The sequence below is a fragment of the Engraulis encrasicolus genome, chromosome 24 (genome assembly GCF_034702125.1).
Source record: "Engraulis encrasicolus isolate BLACKSEA-1 chromosome 24, IST_EnEncr_1.0, whole genome shotgun sequence".
Classification (NCBI taxonomy): domain Eukaryota; kingdom Metazoa; phylum Chordata; class Actinopteri; order Clupeiformes; family Engraulidae; genus Engraulis; species Engraulis encrasicolus.
In genome coordinates, this window is record NC_085880.1 from 43,263,174 (window position 1) to 43,289,064 (window position 25,891).

General features: G+C 44.5%; 1 protein-coding gene, 1 long non-coding RNA gene and 1 other non-coding gene across 4 annotated transcripts in view; all 3 read right to left on the minus strand.

The window, feature by feature from the left end:
- The window catches only part of LOC134441509 (uncharacterized), a 258,170-nt gene that overhangs the window by 154,006 nt on the left and 78,273 nt on the right, over positions 1-25,891 (minus strand). The window lies entirely within an intron of this gene.
- The window catches only part of mcph1 (microcephalin 1), a 63,593-nt gene that overhangs the window by 36,186 nt on the left and 1,516 nt on the right, over positions 1-25,891 (minus strand). Inside the window, exons 4-10 of one of the 2 annotated variants that reach the window (XM_063191054.1) lie at positions 22,118-22,236; positions 18,420-18,507; positions 17,785-17,896; positions 16,652-16,783; positions 15,276-15,371; positions 13,272-14,681; positions 12,066-12,163 (exon numbers count right to left, since the gene is read on the minus strand). In XM_063191054.1, coding sequence (XP_063047124.1) covers positions 12,066-12,163; positions 13,272-14,681; positions 15,276-15,371; positions 16,652-16,783; positions 17,785-17,896; positions 18,420-18,507; positions 22,118-22,236 — 2,055 coding nt within the window. Of the gene's footprint in view, positions 1-12,065; positions 12,164-13,271; positions 14,682-15,275; positions 15,372-16,528; positions 16,587-16,651; positions 16,784-17,784; positions 17,897-18,419; positions 18,508-22,117; positions 22,237-25,891 lie in introns of those variants that run through there. The other variant, XM_063191052.1, reaches the window with a different exon arrangement.
- On the minus strand, positions 23,214-23,310 carry LOC134441913 (Z30 small nucleolar RNA). Its single transcript, XR_010033242.1, has one exon. It is a non-coding gene; the product is annotated as a Z30 small nucleolar RNA (small nucleolar RNA).

Genomic DNA, 25,891 nt, shown 5'->3' on the forward strand with positions numbered 1-25,891 from the left:
GAATGTGCACGGTGTGTGTGTGTGTGTCAGAGAGAATGTGCACTCTGTGTGTGTGTGTGTCGTGTTGTTGTGTTCTGGCAGTGAGCGAGGGGGGGAAATAAGCACTAGTAGTAAACAACACCCTGCTCTGCTCTGTCTGCATGGATATTGCACTGGGCACTCGCACGAGAAACACATGCCGGATATATCTGCATATTTGGGGGAGCGCCGCACCACACCGCGCAGCGCCGGACGGCCGGACAGGAGAGGAAATGATACTCCAAGGCCATGGACCAGGAAAAGCAGTTATGGAACGAGAGACTCTCTCAGTCAAATGGCAGTTTTGTCCCCTGCATGCATGTGAGTGTGTGGCCATGTGTCTGTCGCTGTGTGTGTGTGTGTGTGTGTGTGTGTGTGTGTGTGTGGTGGTTTTGTCCCCTGCATATGAGTGTGGCCATGTGTCCATCCGTGTGTGTCGGTTTTGTCACTTGCATGTGAGTACTGCAGCTGGCCACTGGCCATGTGTCCCTGTGTGTGTGTGTGGCGGTTTTGTCCCCTGTGTGAGTGTGTGGCCATGTGTTTGTGTCCATGTGTGTGTGTGGCAGTTTTGTCCTCTGCATACGAGTGTGTGTCCATGTGTCCGTCCCTGTGTGTGTGTGTGTCCATGTGTCCATCCGTGTGTGTGTGTGTGTGTGTGTGTGTGTGTGTGTGTGTGTGTGTGTGTGTGTGTGCCGGCTTTGTCCCCTGCATGTGATTGTGTGTATGCGAGTGTCCATGCAGTGAGTGTGAGTGTGAGTGTGAGTGAGTGTGAGTGTGTGTGTATGTGTATGTGTGTGTGTGTGTAGCTTGTTTTGTATCTGTGTGGCCTGTCCCTTGGCCTCAGTACAGCAGGCCCCGCACTACACTACGCGCAACAACACCTGAGTGTGTGGCGGTCACATGGTCACATGGTGCAGCTCAGTTCCTCTCTCTCGCTCCCACAACAGGAAGTCAGGGCGTCAGGCATCGCTGCCAGAACCTGCTGCACATGGCCACACACACACCACAACCACACACACGTATCCCCCCACACACACACAGACTCCTACACAACCACACAGACACAGACACACACAGACAAGCTTCTTCACAAACCACACACACATCTACGTACACAAGCACACAGACAGACACACACACACACACACACCCCTCTACACGACCAGACAACCACACACACTACACGACCACAGACACACACACACACACTCCTTTACAACCAACCCAGAGACACACCTACACAAGCACACATACACACACACACACCCTCCACGACCATACAGACAAAACACTCACCCTCCTACACACACACACACACACACACACACACACACACACACACACACACACACACACACACACACACACACACACACACACACACACACACACACACACACACACACACACACACAAACCTACACAACAAAATCCCCTCTCCACACACACCCCTTCAAAACATACCCACCCACCCACCCACCCACACACCCCCGCTTGGGGACCCTACAGTGTCCTTGACCAGATGTGTGTTTACTCTCTGTATGGATTATTATGGCGCTTTAGAAAATACATCAAATTCAGCTGCTGACAGATCAGGAGGGGGGCCTGCCTTGTTCAGGGTTTACAAAACAAAACCAAATACATGTTTGTTGTGCTGGCTTTAATATTGCATTTCATTCTTTGTGTGGGTTTTTTTATTTTTATTTTTTTATTTCACCCCCTGCAGTGCAGAGTTTAGAATCGAATAATAGCCAGAAAGATTTTAGTCAGAACAAAACAGTGGCAACTGAGTTAAAAATAGCACAAAGTACATTTTTTAAAGAATAAGAACTGTTGTGCTGGTCTTAACATTTCATTTAGTGGGGTCGTAGGCATGTGCATTTTTTGTCAGTCATTTCAAATTTGTGTTAAAGTTTGGTTTTCACTCCCAAGTTGAAGTTTAGGGTCTATAGAACAATTTGGGTTCGAGTGTCAAACACACAGATAACAAAATGGCCTGCGGGGGGCGCTCTAAAATATATAAACTGCTATAACTTTTTAGTAGTTTAACCAAATTTAACATATGAGGTATGTATGGATTCAGCATTAAGATGAGGAGCTGATGAGCTAAGTATTTGGTTACCAGATTAAAGACACACTATGTCATAAACACACTTTTAGCCCATGGACAGCAAAATTCAGGGGTTTTTTTAAGATAAAGGGTGGAAATGCCCTCCAAGTTGCAATGAAACATAATTTATTGTTACAAGTTATTGTAAATTAAGCCTGGTATATCATTCAACTTGATTTGTTCAGAATATCCCTGAAGCACAAAGATACCTAGGATACCTATACGCAAATATGGCTGCATAAAGCCTATGTGATATTTAGGACCCAACTTGCAACTTTGAGTTTATGAATTTAGGATCACGAGTATCAACTTTTTTCGATGAAGCCATATTCTATTCACACATAAAATCACAAAAAACGTTATATCTGGAAGAAAATAAATCAATAATAACAATAATAATAATAATAATAATAATAATAATAATAATAATAATGATGATAATAATAATGATAATAATAATAATAAGACTGCATTTCCGGAGAGACAATTCTATTGGTATGCTTGCGGATTATGCACACACAGAGCTGTTGTATACACACACAGAAACACGAGGGAAAGAGATAGAGGTGTGTGTGTGTGTGTGTGTGTGTGTGTGTGTGTGTGTGTGTGTGTGTGTGTGTGTGTGTGTGTGTGTGTGTGTGTGTGTCTCTGTGCGAGAGAGAGAAGCGTGTGTGTGCGTGTGCGTGTGCGTGTGTGTGTGTGTGTGTGTGTGTGTCTCTCTGTGCGAGAGAGAGATGTGTGTGTGTGTGCGTGTATGGAGATGCTTCGGGTGCCTTTCAGCAATGGGTGGGTAGGGAGAGGTAAGGTTGGGATTCAAACCTGCAACCCTCTGACAGACCAACACCCTACCCAGTAGGCCACTGCCACTTACTGACAGCAGAGGTCTAAAGTTCTACAGGGCTGCATGTGTGTGTGTGTGTGTTTGACTGAAGATTCTAAAGGTGACAGTTTGGCAGTCAATAGCTGAGTAATATGTGCAGTCTTATTTTTACGCTGTCATATCTCCAAAAGTTTTGCAAGTTGTCAGATGATATTGACACACAAATGGCACAAACCTGCTCTTCATGTCAAAGCTGAGATCACTTTTCTTGGCCAAATGGTTCAGTCAAAAAATGGACATATTCAGGCCTATGCGCTGAGCTGTTCACACATTTTTTGTAAGTGAATGGGGTCACATCATAGGGATTTTAAAACTGCTCTCTTTGTAACATTTTTAAGAGTTGGCTTATGATATTCACACAGATTGTATTCAGAGCCAATACCTCTCTGACAATGCCTTTACCTAGTTGATACAAAAACCCCAGGACAGGTCACCTTTCACTCTAACTGCCACAGTTTGTGACATTATCATCTTGACCATTCTACCATTCATTTAAATGAGGGGGGAAACAGACAGAAAACTGAGGAAAAACAAGTCTGGTGAACGAATGAAAGGGGGTAGGCCAGCAAAAAATACTCCACCCTGAGACCTTTTCGAGCCGTTCGTTTTGGCACTCGAACCGTGTCTCTATCTCGAACGCTGCAACGATTCAAAGCCGCCGTACTAATGAATGGCGATTCCCATATGCCGAGGTGAATGGAAAAATGTAGAATAGGCTAATAATAAACTGTTGATGAACAATTAATATGCTTTCCTGCAAGCATACTAAATAAACTGTTGGAGAACAATTAGCATGCTCGCTGGGGGCAAGCAGAGGCCTTTGGCAAGCATACTAAATAATACTATAGGACTATTTCATACATGGTAGACGCAATCATCTGCTCTGGGAACTGTGGTCTTCTGTTTACTTTTTGAATGCAAGAAAAAATGATGTTCGCCATAGTATTTATCATCATCATCATCATCATCATCATCATTATTACTATTATTATTACTATTATTATTATTATTGATTTACTTTCTTCCAGATATAAAGTGTTTAAGTTGTGAATAAAATGATGGCTTGATTGAAAAAAAGCTGGTACTCATGATCCTAAATTCATAAACTCAAAGTTGCAAGTTGGGTCCTAAATATCACATAGGCTTTATGCAGCTATACTTGTGTATATGTATCCTAAGTATCTGTGTGCTTCAGGGATATTCTGAACAAATCAAGTTAAGTGATAACCCAGGCTTTATTTACAATAATTTGTAACAATAAATTATGTTTCATAGCAACTTGGAGGGCATTTCCACCCTTTATCTTAAAAAAGCCCGGATTTAGCTGTTCATTGGCTAAAAGTGTGTTTATTGCATATTGTGTCTTTAATCTGGTAACCAACTTTTTAGCCCACCGATTTCTCCTCTTCATGCTGAATCCATACATACCTCATATGTTAAATTTGGTTAAACTAGTAAAAAGTTATAGCAGTTTATATATTTTAGAGCGCCCCCCGCAGGCCATTTTGTTATCTGTGTGTTTGACACTCGAACTCAAATTGTTCTATAGACCATAAACTTCAACTTGGAAGTGAAAACCAAACTTTAACATCAATTTGAAATGACTGAGTCTATTACGACCCCACTAATTGCCTTTTATCTGGATAATAACTTCAAAGAGGCTAACATAGTATACTTTGAAAAACCCTGTTTTGAATTTTCAAATGAAAAGGAGGAAAGGAGTGTATTAAACAAATGCCGAAAAAAGTAAATAAAAACTGGGAACACTGATGATGGGCTAGACCCGAAACGTTTGTCCCTTGTCTGTCGGTTTTATTTATATATTTTTTAGCTTTGTTTAATACAGTTTTTGATTTTGCATTCAGCTCCAGTGTGCGACTCCTTTCTTCCTTTTCATTATACTGCTCTTGGAATTACGCACTGAGTGAAACGCTCAGGACAAGACATTGGCCACCCCACCATTACTATTGAATTTTCAAATGCAACATTCAGCATCACCACATAATAAATACATACATCAAAAACACATCTCGTAAGTGTCCACAATACTTCTGAACACACAATGCAGAAAGGGTTCATTTCCAAGGGGTATGTATGTACTAAACACCAGCGGTTCCTACTCCAACTCTGGGCCCACTTGAAATTTTCATAACTGTTCAGGGGTCCGTTTCTCGATTATTGTCGTTGCTAACGACCGTCTTACGACGTAACACCATTCCCTTGGATTTAGTGGTGAGCGTCGCTGTCAAGATGCAGTTGAGTCGCTCGTACGAAGGACTTTGCGAATGGCGATAGCAAAGACGCTTTCGAGAAACGGACCGCAGGGCCGTTCCACCTCTGGCCCAATAAACAAAACAACTTCAATAAATAGTCAACAATGACATGCACAAAAATGTTATTTTGATTTGTAGAAAATGATTTCAAGGCTCATTGGCAATATTTTTAAAAGGTCCACAGTTTGAGAATCACTGGACTACAATATAAATGTCATGTATTGTGTGTATGTGTGTGCGTGTGTGAGCTTGCGCGATCATGTGTGAATTTTCCTGTAAAGCAGCTTGAAGTACCAAGGAACGTGCTATATCAAACTGATCTATTATTATAATCATTCATCATCATCATCATCATAAATATGATGGTGCATTCAAGCCACTGCCAGGCTTGTACTGAGGGTCAGAGATGGCGGTCACCTCTGCCTTTCAGCCTGATTTGAGAGGCATGCATGCCTGTACTGTTCGTTATGCCCTCCTCCTCCCTGTGAAAGTCTACTAGTCTACTCCAGTATTTAATCTGCTTAACCACAACACACACATTCATCGCATCCCCCCTCTCTCCAGTCTCACGTCGATATGAGCTGCTGGTCAAACTCAGTTACCAAGCCATTAAAACTAGGGATGCACCGATACACATTTTTTCGCTTCCGATCCTATCCCGATATATAAATTTGGATATCTGCCGATACCGATACTACTCCGATCCAATACCAAAACCACATATGCATGGGTTTCAACTTGAGGTAGGCCCAAGCAGACTATTTAGTCAGAAAAGGGAGTCAGAATAACAGGACAATTAATAAGTAAAAAGTAGCAAGTAAAAAAGTAACAATACCATCCTGAAAACTAATATGCAAGTGATATGATTTCAAATGAACATTACACCTGGCTTAATGTCAGTATCAGGAGAATTCCGATACTTTGGGAAAAATTCCTATCCGATATCTGAATTATGTTGATATCTGAACCCGATACTAGGGTTGCACGATGTCAAAATTTCCGGTCGATACCGATATCCGATTATGATATTGCGGTTTTGGCCGATGACCGATATTAACCGATAGCGATGTTTTTCTTTCTTTTAAAAAAAAAAGAGATGACAATGATGCAAACAAACAGAATGTTGGAAGGTCGTCTTATTTCCAAAAACACTTTTTAACTCCCTGTGATAATTAGATACAAAATAGAGACAAAATAGAAGACAAACAGTGAAAATCATCGTCAAGTCCATTCTTTTAGAACCGTAACATTTAAAAAAAAAACATCGCGTTAACATCGGCCCAGTTTTACCCATCAGACCGATGTGTTGAATATCGGCCGATACCGATACATCTGGCCGATACATCGTGCATCCCTACCCGATACCGATATCCCATCCCTAATTAAAATGCACTATGGAGTGACACAGCAGGCGTTGACAGAGCTAAAAGGCTGCAGAGTCTCGCATGGAAAGCACAGATCAGGGGAGGCGAACACGACAAACCTTCGATCAGGGTGCGTGACCAACCGAAGCTCGTGTTTTGAAAAATGTAAACATTCCATTGGCTGCCGCCTGCTGCCGTGCCGCCGAGCTCATTACATATTTTTTCGCTGAAATGTAACTTCTCTGACTATTGTAATGCTTTTCACACCCTCTGTGCTGAGCCGCTTGCTCTTTTTTTTAAGTCAATTACTTCCGTCGCTTTCCTCACCTTCAACACCTGCTATCTGTCCCCCCATTAAGGCCTTAGGGTGTGTGTGTGTGTGTGTGTGTGTGTGTGTGTGTGTGTGTGTGCGTGTGTCGTGTGCGCCTTTAGGTCTGGGCTATGTTAACAGCCTACTGGTAAGAGCATCAGTAAAGCATCCCATCCCGACAGAGCAGAACGCTAAGGCCCCTAACCCGCCAGGCCCTAACCCAAATATACACAGAGGACACACTCCCAGCCATCCAGCCTTCTTTATACTGCAAGCCCGCACGCACGCCATTCAATATCTATTCCGAAGAGAAAAAAGGGAATTGGGGGGGGGGGCAGCAGAGCTCTCTCTCTCTCAGCGTGGGCCAGATGCCCGAGTAATCTCCATGTTTATCCTATGGCTCAACTGCAGGCACAAGCACAAGCTGCTGCTCTCACACACAATACATATAATATGGCCAGGCCAGGGCTGCTGACAGCTTTGGGACAGGCCCCCTCTCTCCCCGGGCCTGGGACAACTGACCCTTTTGTCCCCCACCCCCTGCCCAGTCGGCTTCCATACATAAGCGAGGGAAAGTAGTGCAATTTCATGAAAATAAATGAATGAAAGAAAGAAAGAAAAAAAAAACACTGCATAAAGCGTGTTGACAGGATGTTGGAATAGATTCTATTTCTGTGGTGGTACAGCAAGTTGTGAAAGCTGGTCGTTCTCACAGATAGGAATTAGGGGTGTAAATCACTAGCCTGATTATCATCGACTTTCAAAAATCTTCGAGACTTGGTCTGACCAAGAGCATAACAATTAACATTTCCCAAAGGGTATTTCCCAAATGGCCTCCCTTGGTTTGCTTATGATTGTTTGCTTCCCAACAAAGTGGGAGGAGTTCCCGTATTTGCGGGAACTCAGAAAGCACTTGCATTGACTCTTGACCTGACTGGTAGCAACGCTGAAGCTGTTGCGTCACTAGGAGGGCACGGCCTGGCCAGTAAATCACAGACTCCATGACAATATGATTCGACATCAATGTCTGAAGGCAGCGTTTCGGTTACTTTCGATACCACACATTTTATCATTTTCTATACTTAATATTGCCCCACGATATGATGCGATACGATATGATTCGTTTCGATCGTCGGCAGTAGGATTGATGCATCGATACGTAAGGAATAATGGCCGAAGAGGTGTCCCAATACCAAGGGAAATAATGAACGAGGCGGAGCATTCTAGCAGCCCGATGGCTGTTCGCTTTGCCAAGTCCATTTTCCCATGATATCGGATTAGGGACACCTCGAAGGCCGTTATACCGCTTATCACCCGGTTACCAGCATTTAAGTATTAATTTATTAATATATTTATCTAAGGCTTCGTGAGAAAGTAGATTAACCACTGCGCTTGGTTTGTTGCTATGGGCACCACTTCCTAATCTAGTGCGACGAGCATCTATCGGAAATGTGTAAGACGCACGTAGAACATTGGGGCGACTTCACAACCAAATGCGATAGAACGAACGACTGGGTTTCTCACTTGACAACCAAATGCGATAGAATTAACGACTGGCTCTTAGCTTGACGACCTAATGCGATGGAACTAACAACTGGCTCTTGGCCATAGCAACCTGCAGTTTAGAATAAGTAACGGCAGTTCCCCAGAATTAAGTTGTGAAAAGAAGCAGCTTAGACGCCCGCATGACATCATAGGTGTCCTGTTCTCTGGGAATAATGGACACCTGCTCAGTCAATCAGAAGACGTCCCGTCTGCTCAACGGGTGATGAATATCGATTATTATTTACACCCCTAAAAATAATGCTGCTGCTTTTTGTATGGGTAGGTAGTAAGGATAGACCGATATATATATCGGTATCGGGCCAATATTTGCATTTTTTAAGTGTATTGGTATAGGCCGATATGCGTGTGGCTTTGGCCGATACGCAATATTTATTATTTTATGTCATTCTGTTTTTTTAAAAGCACCATGACACTTTATTTTTTTATTACTTGATTGTTAGACATTACTTGATTGTTAGAGTGGTTGTTGAAATGTTACAAGTTCTATCTCAGTTTGATAATGTTAAAGGAATATTTAATTTAATTTTTTTTTTTTTTTAACCCATATCGGCCCCAAATATCGAGTATCGGAAATCTGGTATCGACCAAGGGTGATGGAAAAAAAATTGCATCGACCATTAAAAAACCTGTATCGGTCGACCCCTAGTAGGTAGGGTCCCTGCCGGCTTCTGCACTGCTGGGGAGCCACAACGTTTATATTCACAGGTGTAACCCACCCCCCTGCTGTGACCCTCTAGCTTCACATTTTATTTCTGTCCCTCACAACACGTGTGACTTCCTAAAGAGAGGAGACCGGAGATGAATGAAATCAGAGATTTTACGATTCAGTTCACATGTCTCCTCTCTACTTCTCCTGCTGCTGCCAGTTCATAGTGCGATTCGTCCCTTCCTGCTGCTTCTGACGGGAGCTCAGTTTCTAAGAGTTTCTTAGAAGTCCTCCTCTTCAAGAGCACGTAATGGAGTGAGGATGTTTTTGTCCTGGATCACAGTGCAGTGGACGCGTTCCTGGCAGGGGGACAAGAAAAGGGCAGGGAGCTGTGGAGCACGTCGCCTGTAGAGAAAGAAAGGAGGAGGAGGAGGAGGAGGAGGAGGCGACGATGTCCACAAAAAGCCTCGGTGTGAACAGTGGCGGCAGCGCGTTTCCAATGTGTCCCTGCACAAATGGAGGAAATTCTTTTGGCGTATGACAAAAGCAAAAAGGCCTTTCAGTTCACCGTGGCCCATGCGCTCCCGCCGATATGACTGGAGCTGAGTATTCACACGGCCGAAGAAAAGGGAGTCCCGGCTCGGGCCCGCTCTGGCTCCTTCCGTAGCATGGCGTGGTGTAGGGCTGGGCGATAAAAACCTCTATCATGATATGTATTACTTCATATCACGATAACGATATACATCACGATATAGCACAATTACACCCGTTTTCAATTATTCTCTTTGTTTGCTCTTTATTTTTTCATGTCGCAAAACAACCTTTCTTTAAAATGGATCTTTTTATTCTAATTTTTACAGTTACATGAACTTATAGTGTGTATTGTGACAACATGAAATGCAATTAAATGATATTCAATTGTATAAAATTGATAAAAATTACTCTCACGATATAAACGATATAGGAGAAAGGTCACGATAGACACTTTTATATCACGATAACGATATATATCGTCATATTGCCCAGCCCTAGTGTGGTGTGGCCTGGCGGAGGAGCAAAGCCGGGGTTCCACACTGCCTATTAAAAGACCTACGTGCTTCTACTTCACAGGGGAAAAAAGTACACTGATGCTGCTGCCTGGAAGGGGTGAAAAAAATGAATTCCTTCCAATTCTTGACTTGGATTGAAAGAGCTTTGTGATTTAAAACGTGCAGAAATTGAGATACCAAGACATCAATTTTACCAGTATCAAACCGTAATGTAAAACATTGACCTGATGGAATAGTTTAAGGCCGCTTTGTTTACCTTGCTGCCAAATTATGCAATTGCTTCTCCTTGACTTGGAGTGGGGAAGCAACACTCGTAGGTGTCTTTGTTAACTGTGCAGCCAGCGCATGCCAACAACATGCCAAAATCAATCACCCAGCCAGCACGCCGTCTAAAATAGAACCCAAACGATATCAGTTGCCGTAGTTACCAAGGATACCAAAGCCTAGCGCAGCAACAACAACCGCCTCAACAGCCTTGGAAATGTTGCAGGCCGCTCTTGCGGCAGCACCAGAACTTGCGTCAGTCACCAAGCCCACTTGGCAGAGCCTAGCGTGGGTTTATTATCGTCGCTAATGATCAAGACAAATCCCGCCGTTCTCGCAAAACAAAACAGGGCAATGATGAATCGGCATGTCAAAAGGAGACTCCAGTTAATGAATTAAGAGTATATAACCGACTGGCACATCATTAAAGGGTAGAGGATAACAGAGACTTCACCCACACACAGCCACCCACACCCACACTTGTGCCTTCAAATCGGGCCTAGGGCTACTTCAAAGCGCATTCTGCGTTCCAAACCCAGGCTGTAAAGGACAAGAGGAACCCTGTCATTCGTCATTCAAGAGCTTCTTTTTTCTCTTTTCTTCATGTCTATATCACCCCTCATCATCACTGGGAAAGCACTAGGTCATCACCCGTTCCCTTTGATATCTTCTGATTTGGAAAAAAAAAGGTTACAATGTTTTTTTTTTGCTCAGCTTTTAGCTCACAATGAGAAGCAGCAGAGGGAGGAGGGCACAGGGCGGAGGTCACTTCTGAAACCTGTAAAGACTGATCGCCATCTCACACACACACACACACACACACACACACACACACACACACACACACACACACACACACACACACACACACACACACACACACTTTGTTCTGCCCATGATCTGGAATCGAGGGTGACGGCATTCACAAAGAAACAAAACTAACACAAAAAAAGTGACATGTATCTGCGAGGGTTTCAGCAGGAGGGGATGAAAGATTGCTGCTTTCATATATTGTGTGGAGATGCTAAGTTTTGTCAAGGCTGAGGTACCCCCAAAAGAAGCAAGCAGGCCAGGTGCGGTGCGGTGAGCAGATGAGCAGCAAAGACGACGCACCAAAAGCGGCAAGCTCACAGGAAGTGGAGAGAGGAGTGCACACAGCGAAGCCGAGCAGTGCGTCACGGAGCACCTCAAGAGACAGAGAGACGTCGACTCCCGTCTACACAGCCGCATGGAAGTGCACCGGCAAAACATAACAAGTTCCTCCAACACAGCACAGCACAGTACAAGTACAAGCTCCAGCGTCACACCCACATTTTACAGTTTCCTTCCCTAAAGGCGTATTCCAACAAAAGTAGGTACCAAATCCTTTAAACAAACAAAAAAAATCTGACAGACCAAATGTCAAACAACAAGATTTTTTTTCATTCTTTTGCAGAAGGATCTTCTGCAAGTTAACGATGCATGAAAACAAAACCTTGGTGTCTTTTTGATGTCTATGCTCTTTTGATCTAAAACTAACCTCAACAACTAAAACTGAGAAGATTTGAAGATGGAGAGAGGAGGAGGGGTTTTTGGATGACCATACCTTCACATTTTTGTCCTTTGCGCCACCCTGACAGCTAAACATTTCCGCACTGCTGTCCCTGAGACCTTCAGGGGCATTTTTACTGCCTCTGCCCAACGCTGGAAAAATATAACAAACAGCAGAGAAGGAAGACAAGAAAAGAGTAGAGAAGGAAGAGAAGAGAAGAGAAGAGAGGGGTTAGAAAAAGATGTCAGTTAAGGCGGGCAGAGCACAGATCACAGGTGCACCTCACTCAGCTGAAACAAACACATTCATGACTCTGTGTGTGTGTGTGTGTGTGTGTGTGTGTGTGTGTGTGTGTGTGTGTGTGTGTGTGTGTGTGTGTGTGTGTGTGTGTGTGTGTGTGTGTGTGTGTGTGTGTGTGTGAGAGGGAGAGAGAAGGAAGGGGTGATAGAGAGTGTGTGTTTAAGAGAGAGAGAGAGTGACTGAGAGAGTGAGTGAGAGAGTGAGTGAGAGAGAGACTGAGAGAGAGACTGAGAGAGAGAGAGAGAGAGAGAGAGAGAGAGAGAGTGAGAGAGAGAGAGAGAGAGAGAGAGAGAGTGTGTGTGTGTGTGTGTGTGTGTGTGTGTGTGTGTGTGTGTGTGCATGTGTCTGTGTGTGCCAGAGTACGATGGGAGAGGTGTGACCGACGTCAACAACACAAAAACAGAGGAAATGACTACAATCTCAAAAATTAAAACATAGTAATATTTATTACTAAACACTGCTTTCACATCCCACCAAACATTTCATAAAATGCAGTCCTAATACCAAAAAACCCTTAGAACTTGATTGATGTTTTGAAATTTAGTCAAAACATTTTGCTTAAGTAAACCTCCCTTAATTTCATAAAATGCAGTCCTAAGACTAAAAACCCTTAGAACTTGATTAATGTTTTGAAATTTTGTCAAAACATTTCGCTTACGCAAACTTCTCTGCAAATCATGGCAAAATAATGTCCACGAATATTTAGTTATATTATCCTTAAAAAGGCTGGTAATTGTTTAGTCAAGAAAGACAATTTAAAAACACACAACAGTGCAAACGTCAAGTGAGGCGTTTTCACATTAAATGGATTCAAAAGACAAAAAAAAAAGACAACAGCGTAAACATCAAGAGGGGTGTTTTCACATTAAATGGATTAAAAACAAACAAAAAGTAAAAAAACAAAGAAAAAAAAACACTGCACTGAAGTCTTTCAGTCAATAAGAGCGGAGAGTGACATACTTTGCGTCCCTTTTCTGCCCCTGGTGACACCGACTCGTGATGTCATCGGGGAGGCGAAGACAGTTAGTGCCAGCCTTTCGCGTTTCAGATCAGCAGGGGTTGGGGCTTTGGGTCGGGATGGGAGACCTTCCCTTTCCTGCTCCACCACACGCTCTTCACCACCACCATCATCAACGCCGCCGCCGCCGCCATCATCATCATCATTAGCAGCCTTCGTCCTCTGTCTGTCTTTGCGACCAGAAGCCGACCGTTGCTGCTGCTGCTTGCCGACAGGCTTGCGGCGCGGAGTTCTCTTTAGCTTGCTACTGGAACAGGGCTCGTCCTCATGAGATGGGCCGTCGAGTGCCGACGTCGTGTCTGCCAAGACGTCGGCGGCCTTCACGGGAGCGTGTCTGTGCCTCTTACTCGTCGTCTCCTCACTTCCGCTCTTCCTCCTCTTGCGCTTGAAAGGCTTAACCGTCTGCTCGAAGGGGGAAAAGAGGTCGCTTTCTGGCAGGAAGTCCAGGCAGAAGGTCTTGCGCCGCGACGAGGGCTTCTCGCTGGATGAGAAATAGTCCTCAAACGCGCCGTCCTCGTCGTTTCCCCCTTTTTCGGCTGGCGAACGCCTCGTTGAACACTTTGAGATTTTCTTCAATGCGGACACAGCTGAAGGCGGTTTTGTCGGCTGCCTAGCAGCTTCAGGGCAGGAGAGTGTCCTGTCTTTTACGGCCTTCCTAATCACAGGTAGAACGGGAGATGTGGAGGTCCGTTTGGCGTTACCACCATCCATCATTTCAGTCCAAGTCTCACTAACAAGACTGTCGGTTTTAGTCCGAGTCTCTGTAAAGTTTGGCGAGCCCCTCAATGGCGTTTCCTCAACAACGCTCCAGTCATCGCCAGGAGGTGTCAGTTTCAATTCACCCTCGTGTACAGAGGACTTTCTAGAAGACGTTTCTCCATCACTGCTGAAAGTGTCATTAACCATCACAGTGTGTTGTATCTCTTTGGGGAGTGTGGGGGAAAAATAGCTGTCCAATGAGTTCTGTTTTGTGGAGCGGCGCTTTGCAGGCGTTTTGCTGCGGCCCTTGCGATTGGACGAGGACGGAGCTTTGGAACCTGACGATGTCGTGGAGGTTGCTGCTGCTGCTGAGCTTCCCTGGGGCGTGGTTCCGGACAGTGGAGTGGAGGCGAGCAGCTTGCGGGTGTGTGAGTGTGTGTGTGGGTTCTTCTTCTTCTCCTGTGAGGGGGCGATGGAGGAGGAGGAGGAGGAGAGGGAGAGGCCAAGGCCAGAGTAGTCGCTCCTGGAGGCGCTCAGGCACAGCAGCTGCTGCTGCCCCCCCTCCGCTGCCCCCCCAGAGTGCTGCGCGCCGGCGTCGGGGGTGGAGGAGAGGCCCAGACGTGAAGCAGACGAGTCGTCATCAGATTCTTCTTCTGTGGAAATGCAGAAATTACAATCAGAAAACATCAATCATAATCATCAACCATTCCAAGCAATTAACTACTGATTACTTTTTTTTTTACTGATAAATCACAAGCTGACCATGTGCTTAAGCTTCTTATTGTGTGATTGTATGATTTCATTACTTGTCTACTCAATTGCCATTAGTTTCCACTGAGTTGCATCAGCCCATTTTATTTTTGAATACTAAGGAGGGCATTGTCTCATGATGAGGTCAAGGTGGCGCTTGTTCAAGTAGGTCAAGAACCAGAGTGCAACAGTTTCAAAATCAATATGGTAATGACACAAGTGATTGGCACATTTTCATCATCCGTCTTTGAGACGAGAAAGCTCCCGCACACTGTTCACATTTGGAGCATTTTACTGGCAACGTTTCAGTCTATTGACCAAATGTCGCAAGTAAAATGCTGCAAATCGTGAACAGTGTGCGGGAGCTTTCTCATCTCAACATTGGTGACACAGTGGTTCCACTCCTATGCACCTGGCCTAAGGAGGTGTGGAAGAAAAAAGAAAAAAAGCCATCAATATGGTAGTAGTGATACGAGTGATTGGCACATGTTCATTACCCAGCATCTGCAAGAAGGATGAGGAGGAGGGGGGAGTGCTCCCAATGGCAGGCTTCAAGGAACCCTCGTGACACATGGACTCCACCATCTGGGAGGCTGAAAAGACAAGTACGTACATAAGCAGCAGTTGACATGAACATACACTCACCGGCCACTACATGTCCGACTGCTCATTGACACAAATTTCTACATCAACCAATTACATGGTGGCAACTCGATGAGTTGGACAGGTAGACATGGTCAAAACGATGTGCTGCCGTTCAAATCAAGCATTGGAATGGGAGGGAACAGTGATTTAAGTGACTTTGAACGTGGCATGGTTGTTGGGGTCAGACAGGCTGATATGACAAATTCAGAAACTGCTGATTGACTATTCACACATATCTAGCGCGCATGAGTACAGCAACCGAAAATGCCATGGTGAAAGCCAGAGGTCCAAGGAGAATGACCAGATTCATTTGAGCTGATAGAAAGACAATAGTAACTCAAATAATCATTTGGGGGGGCGCTGTGGCGCAGCGCACTAAGACCCCACGTTTGGGCTTGCATGCCCACGGGGACCCCTCTTCAAGTCAGGCCAGGGTCACTTCCTGATCCTCCCCTGTCTCTCTGTCCCACTTGCTTCCTGTCACCATCTCAGACTGTCCTATCAAAAATAAAGGCATTAAAAGCCCCTAAAAATATATTTTAAAAAAATAAATAAAAAAATATAAAAAATAAATCATTTGCAACAACCAAGGTATGCATAAGAGCATCTCTGAAAGCATAGCACGTCTAACCTTGAGGCAAATGAGCTACAGCAGCAGACCACAACGGCTGCCACCTCTGTCAGCTAAGAAGTGTGTGAGCGTGTGTGTGTGTGTGTGTGTGTGTGTGTGTGTGTGTGTGTGTGTGTGGGTGTGTGTCTGTTGAGCGTGTTTATGGGTGTGTGGAGTGCGAGTGTGTGTGTGTGTGTGTGTGTGTGTGTGTGTGTGTGTGTGTGTGTGTGTGTGTGTGTGTGTGTGTGTGTGTGTGTGTGTGTGTGTGTGTGTGTGTTGAGCGTGCGTTACGGTGTGTATTGAGTGTGTGTGTGTGTGTGTGTGTGTGTGTGTGTGTGTGTGTGTGTGTGTGTGTGTGTGTTGAGCGTGAGCGTGAGCGTGTGTGTGTGTTGAGCGTGCGTTACGGTGTGTATTGAGTGTGTGTGTGTGCGTGTGCGTGTGTTAGTGTGCGCGTGCGTGAGTGTGTGCGACGTGTTGAGCCGCGGCCAGCCATACCTGTAGGAGAGAGGTTCTCCCTCTGTTCCCTCATCTCCCTGAGCCTCTCTGCCATGGCCTCCGCCATGCGCCTGTGTGTGTGTGTGTGTGTGTGTGTGTGTGTGTGTGTGTGTGTGTGTGTACCTGTAGGAGAGAGGTTCTCCCTCTGTTCCCTCATCTCCCTGAGCCTCTCTGCCATGGCCTCCGCACGCCGTAGAGACGGGCTGTAGATGATGCCGTTCTCCTCGTCAATGATCAGCGGAGACCAGGTGGGCACTAGAAGAAGAACAATAATAGTAATTAGGGATGCAAACGATTAATCGATTAATCGACTTTAATCGATCAATGCATTAATCGATTAAAAAAAACATTCATCGCAATTAATCGACAATTCCACTGACAAGAGATCCAGGTGAAATGGGCATGTGAAGAGTGTGTGTGAAGAGTGGCGTGAATAGTGGGAATATTTAAATCACCTTTGGATTAAAGAATTGAAATAGAATTAATTTAAATGTGGTATTTTATCTCACTTTTTAATTAAAAATTTTAAACTTGGTAGTTTTATATTCGAGAAACATTGAGATTTCGGGGGGAAACGTTGCTTATCAATTAATCGTAAGTCGATCGATAAGGCTATCAACTAATGATTAATGAATTAATCGATAATTTGCATCCCTAATAGTAATAATAAGTTTCAGATAGTGCGGTTCATGAGACCCAAGGTCGCTTTACAAAAGGAGATGGGGCAAGAGAAATAGAGGGGAGAAGAGAGGAGGAGGAGTAGAAGTGGAGTTGGGGGGCAGGGTGGTTAAGGACCATAGGCCTCAGTGAATACATGTGATTTCAGGAGCTTTTTGAACGTAGGAGGCCTGGTGGATATGGAGAGGCATCAATCAATTAATACCACTCGATCAATATTATTTCTATAGCTGGCACACTATCATACATAACCGTCATTCAATGTGCTAAAGAGTAAAGAAAGAGAAATAGAAGAAAAACACATCACACTATACTACATACTGTACATATGAACACACATGCGTGCACAAACGTTTTGGATGAAACTTTGTGGAGTTGCTGGAAATGACAAAAGGAACAAGTGATTAAACTTTGGTGGTGATCCGCATCACAATCCTGAACCAGGATTTTTTCAAAAAGATTCTTCAGAATGTCATTGTCAAATGTTCTATCAAACAGCTTCCTTTGGCGGAGGTCTGCACTCTCTTGAGTGCATTTCAAGTTATTATTCTTATCATCATTACTATTCTTCTTCTTACCCACAGGTGATGAGGGAACCATCTTCTCCATCATCTTCTCCAGTTTCTTTTTCAGCCGCTTGTCGTTCTCCGGGGTCCTGGCGGGAGCATCCCGAGGCTGCATACATTTATGCTAAACAACAGAGACGGGAGATTTTAGCAGAGTTGTGCGTGTGTGTGTGTCAAAACGTAGAATCAAAGTGAATAAGCACAAACCCTGCCACTGTTTTGTTGTAGCTGCTACAAGACTTCACAGAGTGAACTGGTCAACATATGAGAACATCACGATCAATGATACAGAGTTGGTTGGATACATTTGTGACAGGCTTTTATCTCTGTGTAAAACTGGGATGGGCATCACACACACACACATGCGTGCGCGCACGCAGGTGCAGTTGCGCACACGCACGCCCAGATGCGCACACATGTGCACGCACGCAAGTGCACGCACACCCAAACATGCACGTACGCACGCTCACAGCAATCTTCCTAATCAAAAGTCAAATCGGCTTTATTGTCAATTTCTTTACATGCACTGGTCATACAAAGAATTGAAATTAAGTTTCTTACTTTCCCATGCAGACAGACATACTTAAAGGTATACATAGACAGCAAAGAGGGCAGTAGTGAGGAGGCTAGGGCCCATGTTTCCTTACCGTGCGCTTGTTGACCAGTACAGACTTGCTCTCCTCATTCAGCGCAGGGCACAAGCTCTCCTCAATGTGCTGGCCCTCGTTCTTGCACCTGCACAGTTGGGGAGAGGAGACAGGAGGTTAGAGGCAACAGCGACATCTTGTGGCTGCAAACAGAAATTGCTGCCGATATGCAGCAGAAAAGACAGTCGTAAAAGACAGCCATTTAATAAGGAATAGTAAATTACCGGTAATACAAAAAAATAAATAAAAAATAAATGAATGGCAGTTGGAAATGTGCTTGCTGCTTGCATTGGGAAGTTTCGGTGCATTTTTTCCAGCAACATCTACCTTTTCAAAAACACATTGCTATATTGTATATTTTGGAAGCAAAGCCACTGCCAATGAGAAACATTTAACAAATTCTATTTCATAATAAAAATAAATAAATACAGGAATAAAAAGTTGCCCCCCTCTCATTAGAGGTGGTGATGGCTGTTCCGTCCCTTATAGACCTATTAAGGAGGTCATGGCATTAACCCATTGATGCCTCAAGCACCTGCAAAAAAGCCCTTGTTGGGAAAGTTGCCCTCAGCCTATAAAAACCTAAATATTTTAGCCTCTGGTGCACATAAAACATGAAATAAGACCCTCATCTTGCATTAGAATGTGTTCATTTAGCTAAACAAGCTAAAATCTCAAAGGCCTGAATGCAGCATGTATGTGTCTCCAGGCACTAAAGATCAAACAACGTACAAGTCATCAGGCTATAATGGGTTACATACCCTTCAAGCTTCAAGACAAGGCTTTGGCACCAATTATCCCCTAAAATCTGCAAGAGCCATCAACCATACTTACTTAGGTCTGAAAATAGTTGGAAGCAAGGTTGAAAGGTTTATAGATCTGGCCCCTTTTAGAAGAGTTTTACCATTAACTGTGCTGAGACGTATGAATAGACGGCCAGGGCATTGAGCTAATCAATACCCATTTGTGAAATGGCGTGACGGACAGGACACGGCTGTATCTGATCAGGGATTAACGGTAGGGATGATGGGGCGAATCCTATACTGTATCTGTATCGGGTTCAGACATCAACAAAATTCAGAGATCGGATTGCATCAGAATTTCCCCAAAATTTTCGATACTGGCCTTGAGCCAGCAGTAATGTTAATTATAAATCATTACAGATGCATATTTGTTTTCAGGATGGGATCATTTCTTGGTTTCCTGTTATCTGACTTCCTTTTCTGAGTTATAACTTGGCATACATGCATAGGTGCTTTTGGTACCAATAGCGGACCGGGATCGTATCGGAGGTGAAAAAAATGTGTATCGTGCAGCCTTGGGCAGCCGTGGGCTAGTGGTTAAGGAGATGGGCTTAAGATCAGGGGGTACAGGTTCAAATCCCACCCTTCCCAACCCTGTCTCACTCCATATCTGAGGTGCCCTTGAGCAAGGCACCTAACCCCACATCGCTCCAGGGACTGTAACCAGAGATTTTGATAGGAAGGTGAGATGGGACAGCCATCAGACATCGTACATAGAAATTAACGGTGAAGATTCGTAACGCAAATATGGCGTCTACTCGCACATCTCCCGCCTTTCTGGTAACAAGAGCCAATAGCCTTGGTCTCATTAGCCGCGCTTCAGCGGCCCGGGGCCGCCCGGGGCTCAGGAGAGTGGCCGGCTCGGAGCTGCCGGCCCCGGGCCATTTTTTGCCTGATCGGACTCATAGCCGACCCCAGGCACATTCAGGTACACGCCTTGTTTGTGAAACGTCAGTCGGGCACAGCCCACTTTCGCCCCAAATCACAGAAGGACAACAACAAAACAACGACAAAGAAGGAGAAGAAAATTGAGCAAACTCTGCTGGAGCAGGTCGCCGTTTGGCTCGTAGCCTACGGACATAGACGAGAAGAACTGCAAAGAAAATGGCTTGCCTTTCAAGAACAGTTTTATTACATGGCAAAGTTGTCGATTCAGAAGCTGTATGGGACGCAGCGCATGTTAAGAAGACAAAGACGCATGAAAATACGAGCAGCTCGACTACTGAGAGTGAACAGAAGGAGACGTGCGAACATGCCCAGTTAATCCCCCCAATAGCGCACAGAAGCATGAGCCCCGGACATAGCGAGACATGAATGTGCAGGTAATTGAATAAGTTACCATGTGAAAGGAGACCAAATCCCGGAGACATAGCACCTTCATCAGTTGCTATAGAAAATTATGAGCCCCGGACATAGCGACACACCCCCTCGTTGCGGCGTGCCACCTGTCTATTCATGGTGAATGTGCAGGTAATTGAATAAGTTACCATGTGAAAAGAGACCAAATCCCGGAGACATAGCATCTTCATCAGCTGCTATAGAAAATGATGAGCCAGGGGAATAGCGACTATTTATTAAAGTAGCCACGGAAGTAGCGTAGCCTACAAGTCGTTCAATCTGCATAACATCGGTGTGTGTCCTGCAGGGAATTCTAAGTGTGCGCACTATGGCACATGTCTGCAAAACGTATGCCTATGGTTTAGTATGTCTGCAAAACATGAGACACTAGGGCAGCAGAGTGAGGATGATTTTAAATAGGCCTAAGTCAATAACAGCTGTGCTTTACTGTATAATAATGTGGCTGCATGGGGGACTTATCGCTAAATTCTGGGCAAATTATTAGTTTGGGGTGTTTGGCTTTCTTATGGCATAATTTCATAAGATGCAACTTTGGCACTTCTGTTTGTGTTTTTAAAGTTATTTAGCCAACATAACTTTTTTGTTGTTATCAGGGCATCATGGGCACCACTACACTTAAACTTGGGATGTCATAGCTAAGTCATGTCGGCTTTTTTCTGCTTTTAGCCGCCAACTCTTGTGCCATTATCGTGATTTGGCATGCTTTCCACTGGACACCAATAAAAAGTGTCTCACAAATACTCACACATGACATTTATGTCGGCTTATTTAGCTTTTGCGCTATTATCGCCGAAGGTCTGGTAGGCTATATCGCACGTGGGCTATATCGCCCGAGGTTGACCCCGCCTCCGAGCCTCGGCGGTGCTTGCTGGCCCATCGAATTCGACGGGCCAGGGAAAGCGGCCCTTAGCCCCACAACCTGGCCCGGCGGCCATCTTTAGCACCTAGCCCCCTTTTGATGAGATCACCGTCAGCCCCCTTTTGTCCGGGCCAGCCCGGGGCTGGCCCTGCAGTGAGACTAAGGCTAATGTGCCTGCTGAGCTGCGGTGCCAGTGATCCAATCATCTGGCTGCATCGGCGCACGCAAAATGATGCGCATGCTCAGTTGTGAAAAGCCGTTGCTCTCGTGCCGTTACGGAACTACTGCGCCTGCACTCTGTCAAAAAAAACGAGAAAAGTGGCTTAAAAAGCTTTGTTTTGACTCGTATAACACAACCAAGCAGTCTAGATTGATCAGTTTTTCACGGTGGTTTCAACCATATGGTTTTCACAACCGCTGGGTTCTTCCCCGTCCTATACTCAGTTTCCCCATTCATTTTTCCCATTCACTCTCAGATCTGGTCTACTTAATCGCGAAATAGCACTCCGAAGGCGTCACCAAGATGGCCGCCATATGTCCCGTCTCAATCTAGACTGTCTCTGCTGTAACCAATACCCTGTACTAGTTAATAATAACTAAGTCGCTTTGGATAAAAGTGTCAGCTAAATGTAATGTATTGTTGATGCCAAGTAATGATGATAATGATCCCATCTTACCGGTCCACCCAGAGGACGGAGACCAGCTTGAGGCCCATCTTCTCCGCCTTCCTCCAGGTGGACTGGTGGCCATGCTTGAAGATGACGTGGGTCACATGCTTATTCAGGGTTTTAGACACCTGAAACAGAAGCAGAGAAGCAGAACAACAACTTAGTGAGGATACATTTTCACACCTGTTAGATTTCACATTTATTACTTCGCAATTCATTTTTGGTCTGGATCCTTGATGCCCTCGAGCACTTGGGTGGGAGGAGTGACTACATATTTTGCCAAAATTGAGTTAAGAGCAGAAGAACACTTGATGAGGATGCATTTTCACCCTTGTTTGAAAATAGTTTGCAAGTGTACCTACAGTACACTGCACTACAAAAGGCATAGTGCAGTAACAACAGATTTTGTCAAAATTGAGTGAAAACAGAATTTAAGGCAGAAGAACACTTGGTAAGTACACAATTTCACACTTGTTTGGAATAGTTGGCAAGACCTGCACTATACTGCCCATTAACTAGTACTACATATTTTGTCAACATTGACAAAATATTGACGTTATTTGTCTTGTGAAACAGCTGTATGGTTCAAATGTGTCCCATTTTAGAGATTGTCATGTCAAATTTGCAGTATCAACAATATCCAGCCTAATAGTAAGGGGTTCAAGGCATTTTGTGTGAATGGGTGAATGTGTGACTGTGTCTAGGGCTGCACAATTAATACAAAATAATCGAAAGTCGTGATATAATCGTGAAATCGAAATCGTGATATCGAAATCGTGATTTCAATCGTGATTTAATCATGGCAATAGTGACCTACCTTTGAGAGCGCCCTTGACGCCAGAACATACTGACAGGGTGTTTCTGGCCAGAAATCTGTTCACTTAAGTTTCATGCTATTGCCTTTTACATAATTATTGCAATTAATTTTATTTTGCTCATCCCGTATACATTTCATCTTGTTATAATTTTCAAAATAATCTTCAAAAAATCAATAATCATGATTAATAATCGTGTTTACGATTTTGACCAAAATAATCGTGATTATGATTTTTTTCCATAATCGTGCAGCCCTAACTGTGTCCATAGATTCCTTCCACTGTCTTGCCAGCTCAGAGAGAAGATTACTGTCCTCATGCCCTGGTCAGAGCTGACCCCGGGGGGAGCAATACCAGGTCAGACACCATCCAATCTCATCAGTGCCAGGCACCAGACAATGATTACATAGCCCAGGTCAGGTGGGATTCAAAACGCTACACCTACAGCACAGTGCATCCAGTCAATTTCAACTGCCCACCACTCTACCCACTGAGCTACAGTACAAAGGCACTACTAACCAGTAGAGCAGTGATTCTCAAACTGTGGGCCCTGAAGTAGGGATGGCGAAAATTGGAAAAAACTCTTAACCGGCTACTGAGACTCATTAACCGGTGGTTAACCGGTTAACCGGTAATCTTAAATTATACAACGTTCGTGTTGTGCACAGCACTGATTTTTTTTTTTTAATTTCTCACATCAGCCTTTTTTTTGCTGCGCAGACAGGACCTGCCATGTCCAGCCACTGTTGCCAGATGGAAAATGCTGAATTATCGTACTAAAACCTCAAAATTATCGTTTTTGGGGGCTTTTTGGGAGGAAATTATTATTATAATTATTATTATTATTACAACCGGTTAACCGGTGGCAGAAAATTTTAACCGGTTAAAGTTGATCCGGTCGACTATCGGTTAACCGGTTACCGGTTAACATCCCTACCCTGAAGGTATTCCAAGTGGGCCTTGCAATAATTTTCTAAAAATCAAAATAATTTTTTTGTGTGTGTTGCTGTTGATTCATTTGAGTTTTATTGTTTATCAGGTTATAGATCGGGCCCCAAACATTTGTTAGAATTTCAGGTGGGCCCCAAGTTGGAAAAGATTGAGAACCCCTGCAGCAGAGGATGACTTATATGCTGCCCAGATAAAGATACGGGCAGACTCCTCTCCGTTTCTACTTTTGGGTTTATTTTGTCCACAAGAGCAACTACTAGACTACCAGAAAAAAGACATGAGGGCAGTATATAGTACTACAGTTTGCAATCCTACTAATCATGACAGGCCTACTTTTATTCAGACTTCTGACTGAGCCGAGCTGCTATAGAGCAACACCAGGATCTTATGGGCATGTCCTTTAACTGATGTCTCATCGTACGAACACACACCAAACGTAACAAGAGTGATAACGGCGACAGAAATAATTGACTTGGTATAGAGGATCTGCAGACAAGAGAGAAAAAAAGTGATTTGGGTGACAAGAGGCAATTTGAGCAACACGAGTGATCGTTTGTACTTCTGCTTTTAACAGTCATACTCTGTCAATTTTGTCGCTCATGTCGTTCATGCTCTGATAACAATCCAGTGACGCTTCATAGCTTTTGGGTGAGTTTTTTGTGTGTTTTTTAGGGGCTTTTTATGCCTTTATTGATAGGATATGCTGGCCTGAAATGAGTGGGAGAGAGAGATGGGGCAGGATTGGGAAATTACCCCGTCCGGACTCAAACCAGGGTCCCCATGGGGCGGGCATAAAAGCCCAAATGTGGGGGGCTTGGCGCGCTGCGCCACAGCGCCCCCGTTCTTTTGGGTGCGTTTATGCGGGTTATGCGGTTAGTCAACTGCCATTGCCACCATTGAAGACCACCATTGTTTACTTTGTCCATAATGACAAAATGGAAATGGAAAATGGACAAAATGTTAAAATGGAAAACAAGTGGACGTGCTTTACCACTGACAGGTCATCTCAACAAATGCTTATTCTTGTGTCTTGCTTCACCGGTTTGCTTAATTAGGATATTTCTTTGAACAAGTCAGACAAAAGAGATAGGAAGGTCTTAACCACCATACCGATATTACAAGTCGCACACGCGCACACACACACACACACACACACACACACACACACACACACACACACACACACACACACACACACACACACACACACACACACACACACACACACATTGACTTAACACTCATAAAACACTGTTGGCAGGTCTGCAAAACTACACTTAAGTTGCCAAGAGTGCTTAAACACAGAGTCATTATTAGCCAGTCAACTTCAGGTCTCCCTGGTGCCAACTGCCAAGTCACTCAGGCCCATCCATTAATTATGTATGGGGGAAAGGATGATGGCTTGGCTGGCAAGAGCCAGTGGTGCAGCGTCAAAGCTGAACAGGGGATTTTATTCAGCTTGAGTCAGCACACTAGTGAAAGTGAAAGCCCAACTGGGAAACTCCACTCCCATTGTCATTGTGACACAGCTAAGTGTTCCCTGCACACAACGAAATTGCATTTATGCTTCACCATGCAAGGGGGCAGCCCCCAATGGCGCAGAGCAGCGGGACGGTACCATGCTCAGGGTACCTCAGTCATGGAGGAGGATGGGTGAGAGCACTGGTTAATTACTCCCCCCACCAACCTGGCGGGTCAGGAGTCGAACCGGCAACCTTTGGGATACAAGTCTGACGCCCTAACCGCTTACCCATGATTTACTACAGTACCAAACTACTCTCGTCTCCTCATTCAAAATAAAGCCTTTTTGAAAAAATAAAATATTAATAGAAAGCATACTATATGGCAGCCGTGGCCTAATGGTCAGAGAGGTTGTCTTTCAATGTGGGGGTTGTAAGTTCGAATCCCACCTCTACCTCTCCCTACAGCTCCATCCATGGCTGAATTGCCCTTGAGCAAGGCACCAAACCCCACATTGCTCCAGGGACTGTAATCAATAACCTGTAAATAACTGTAA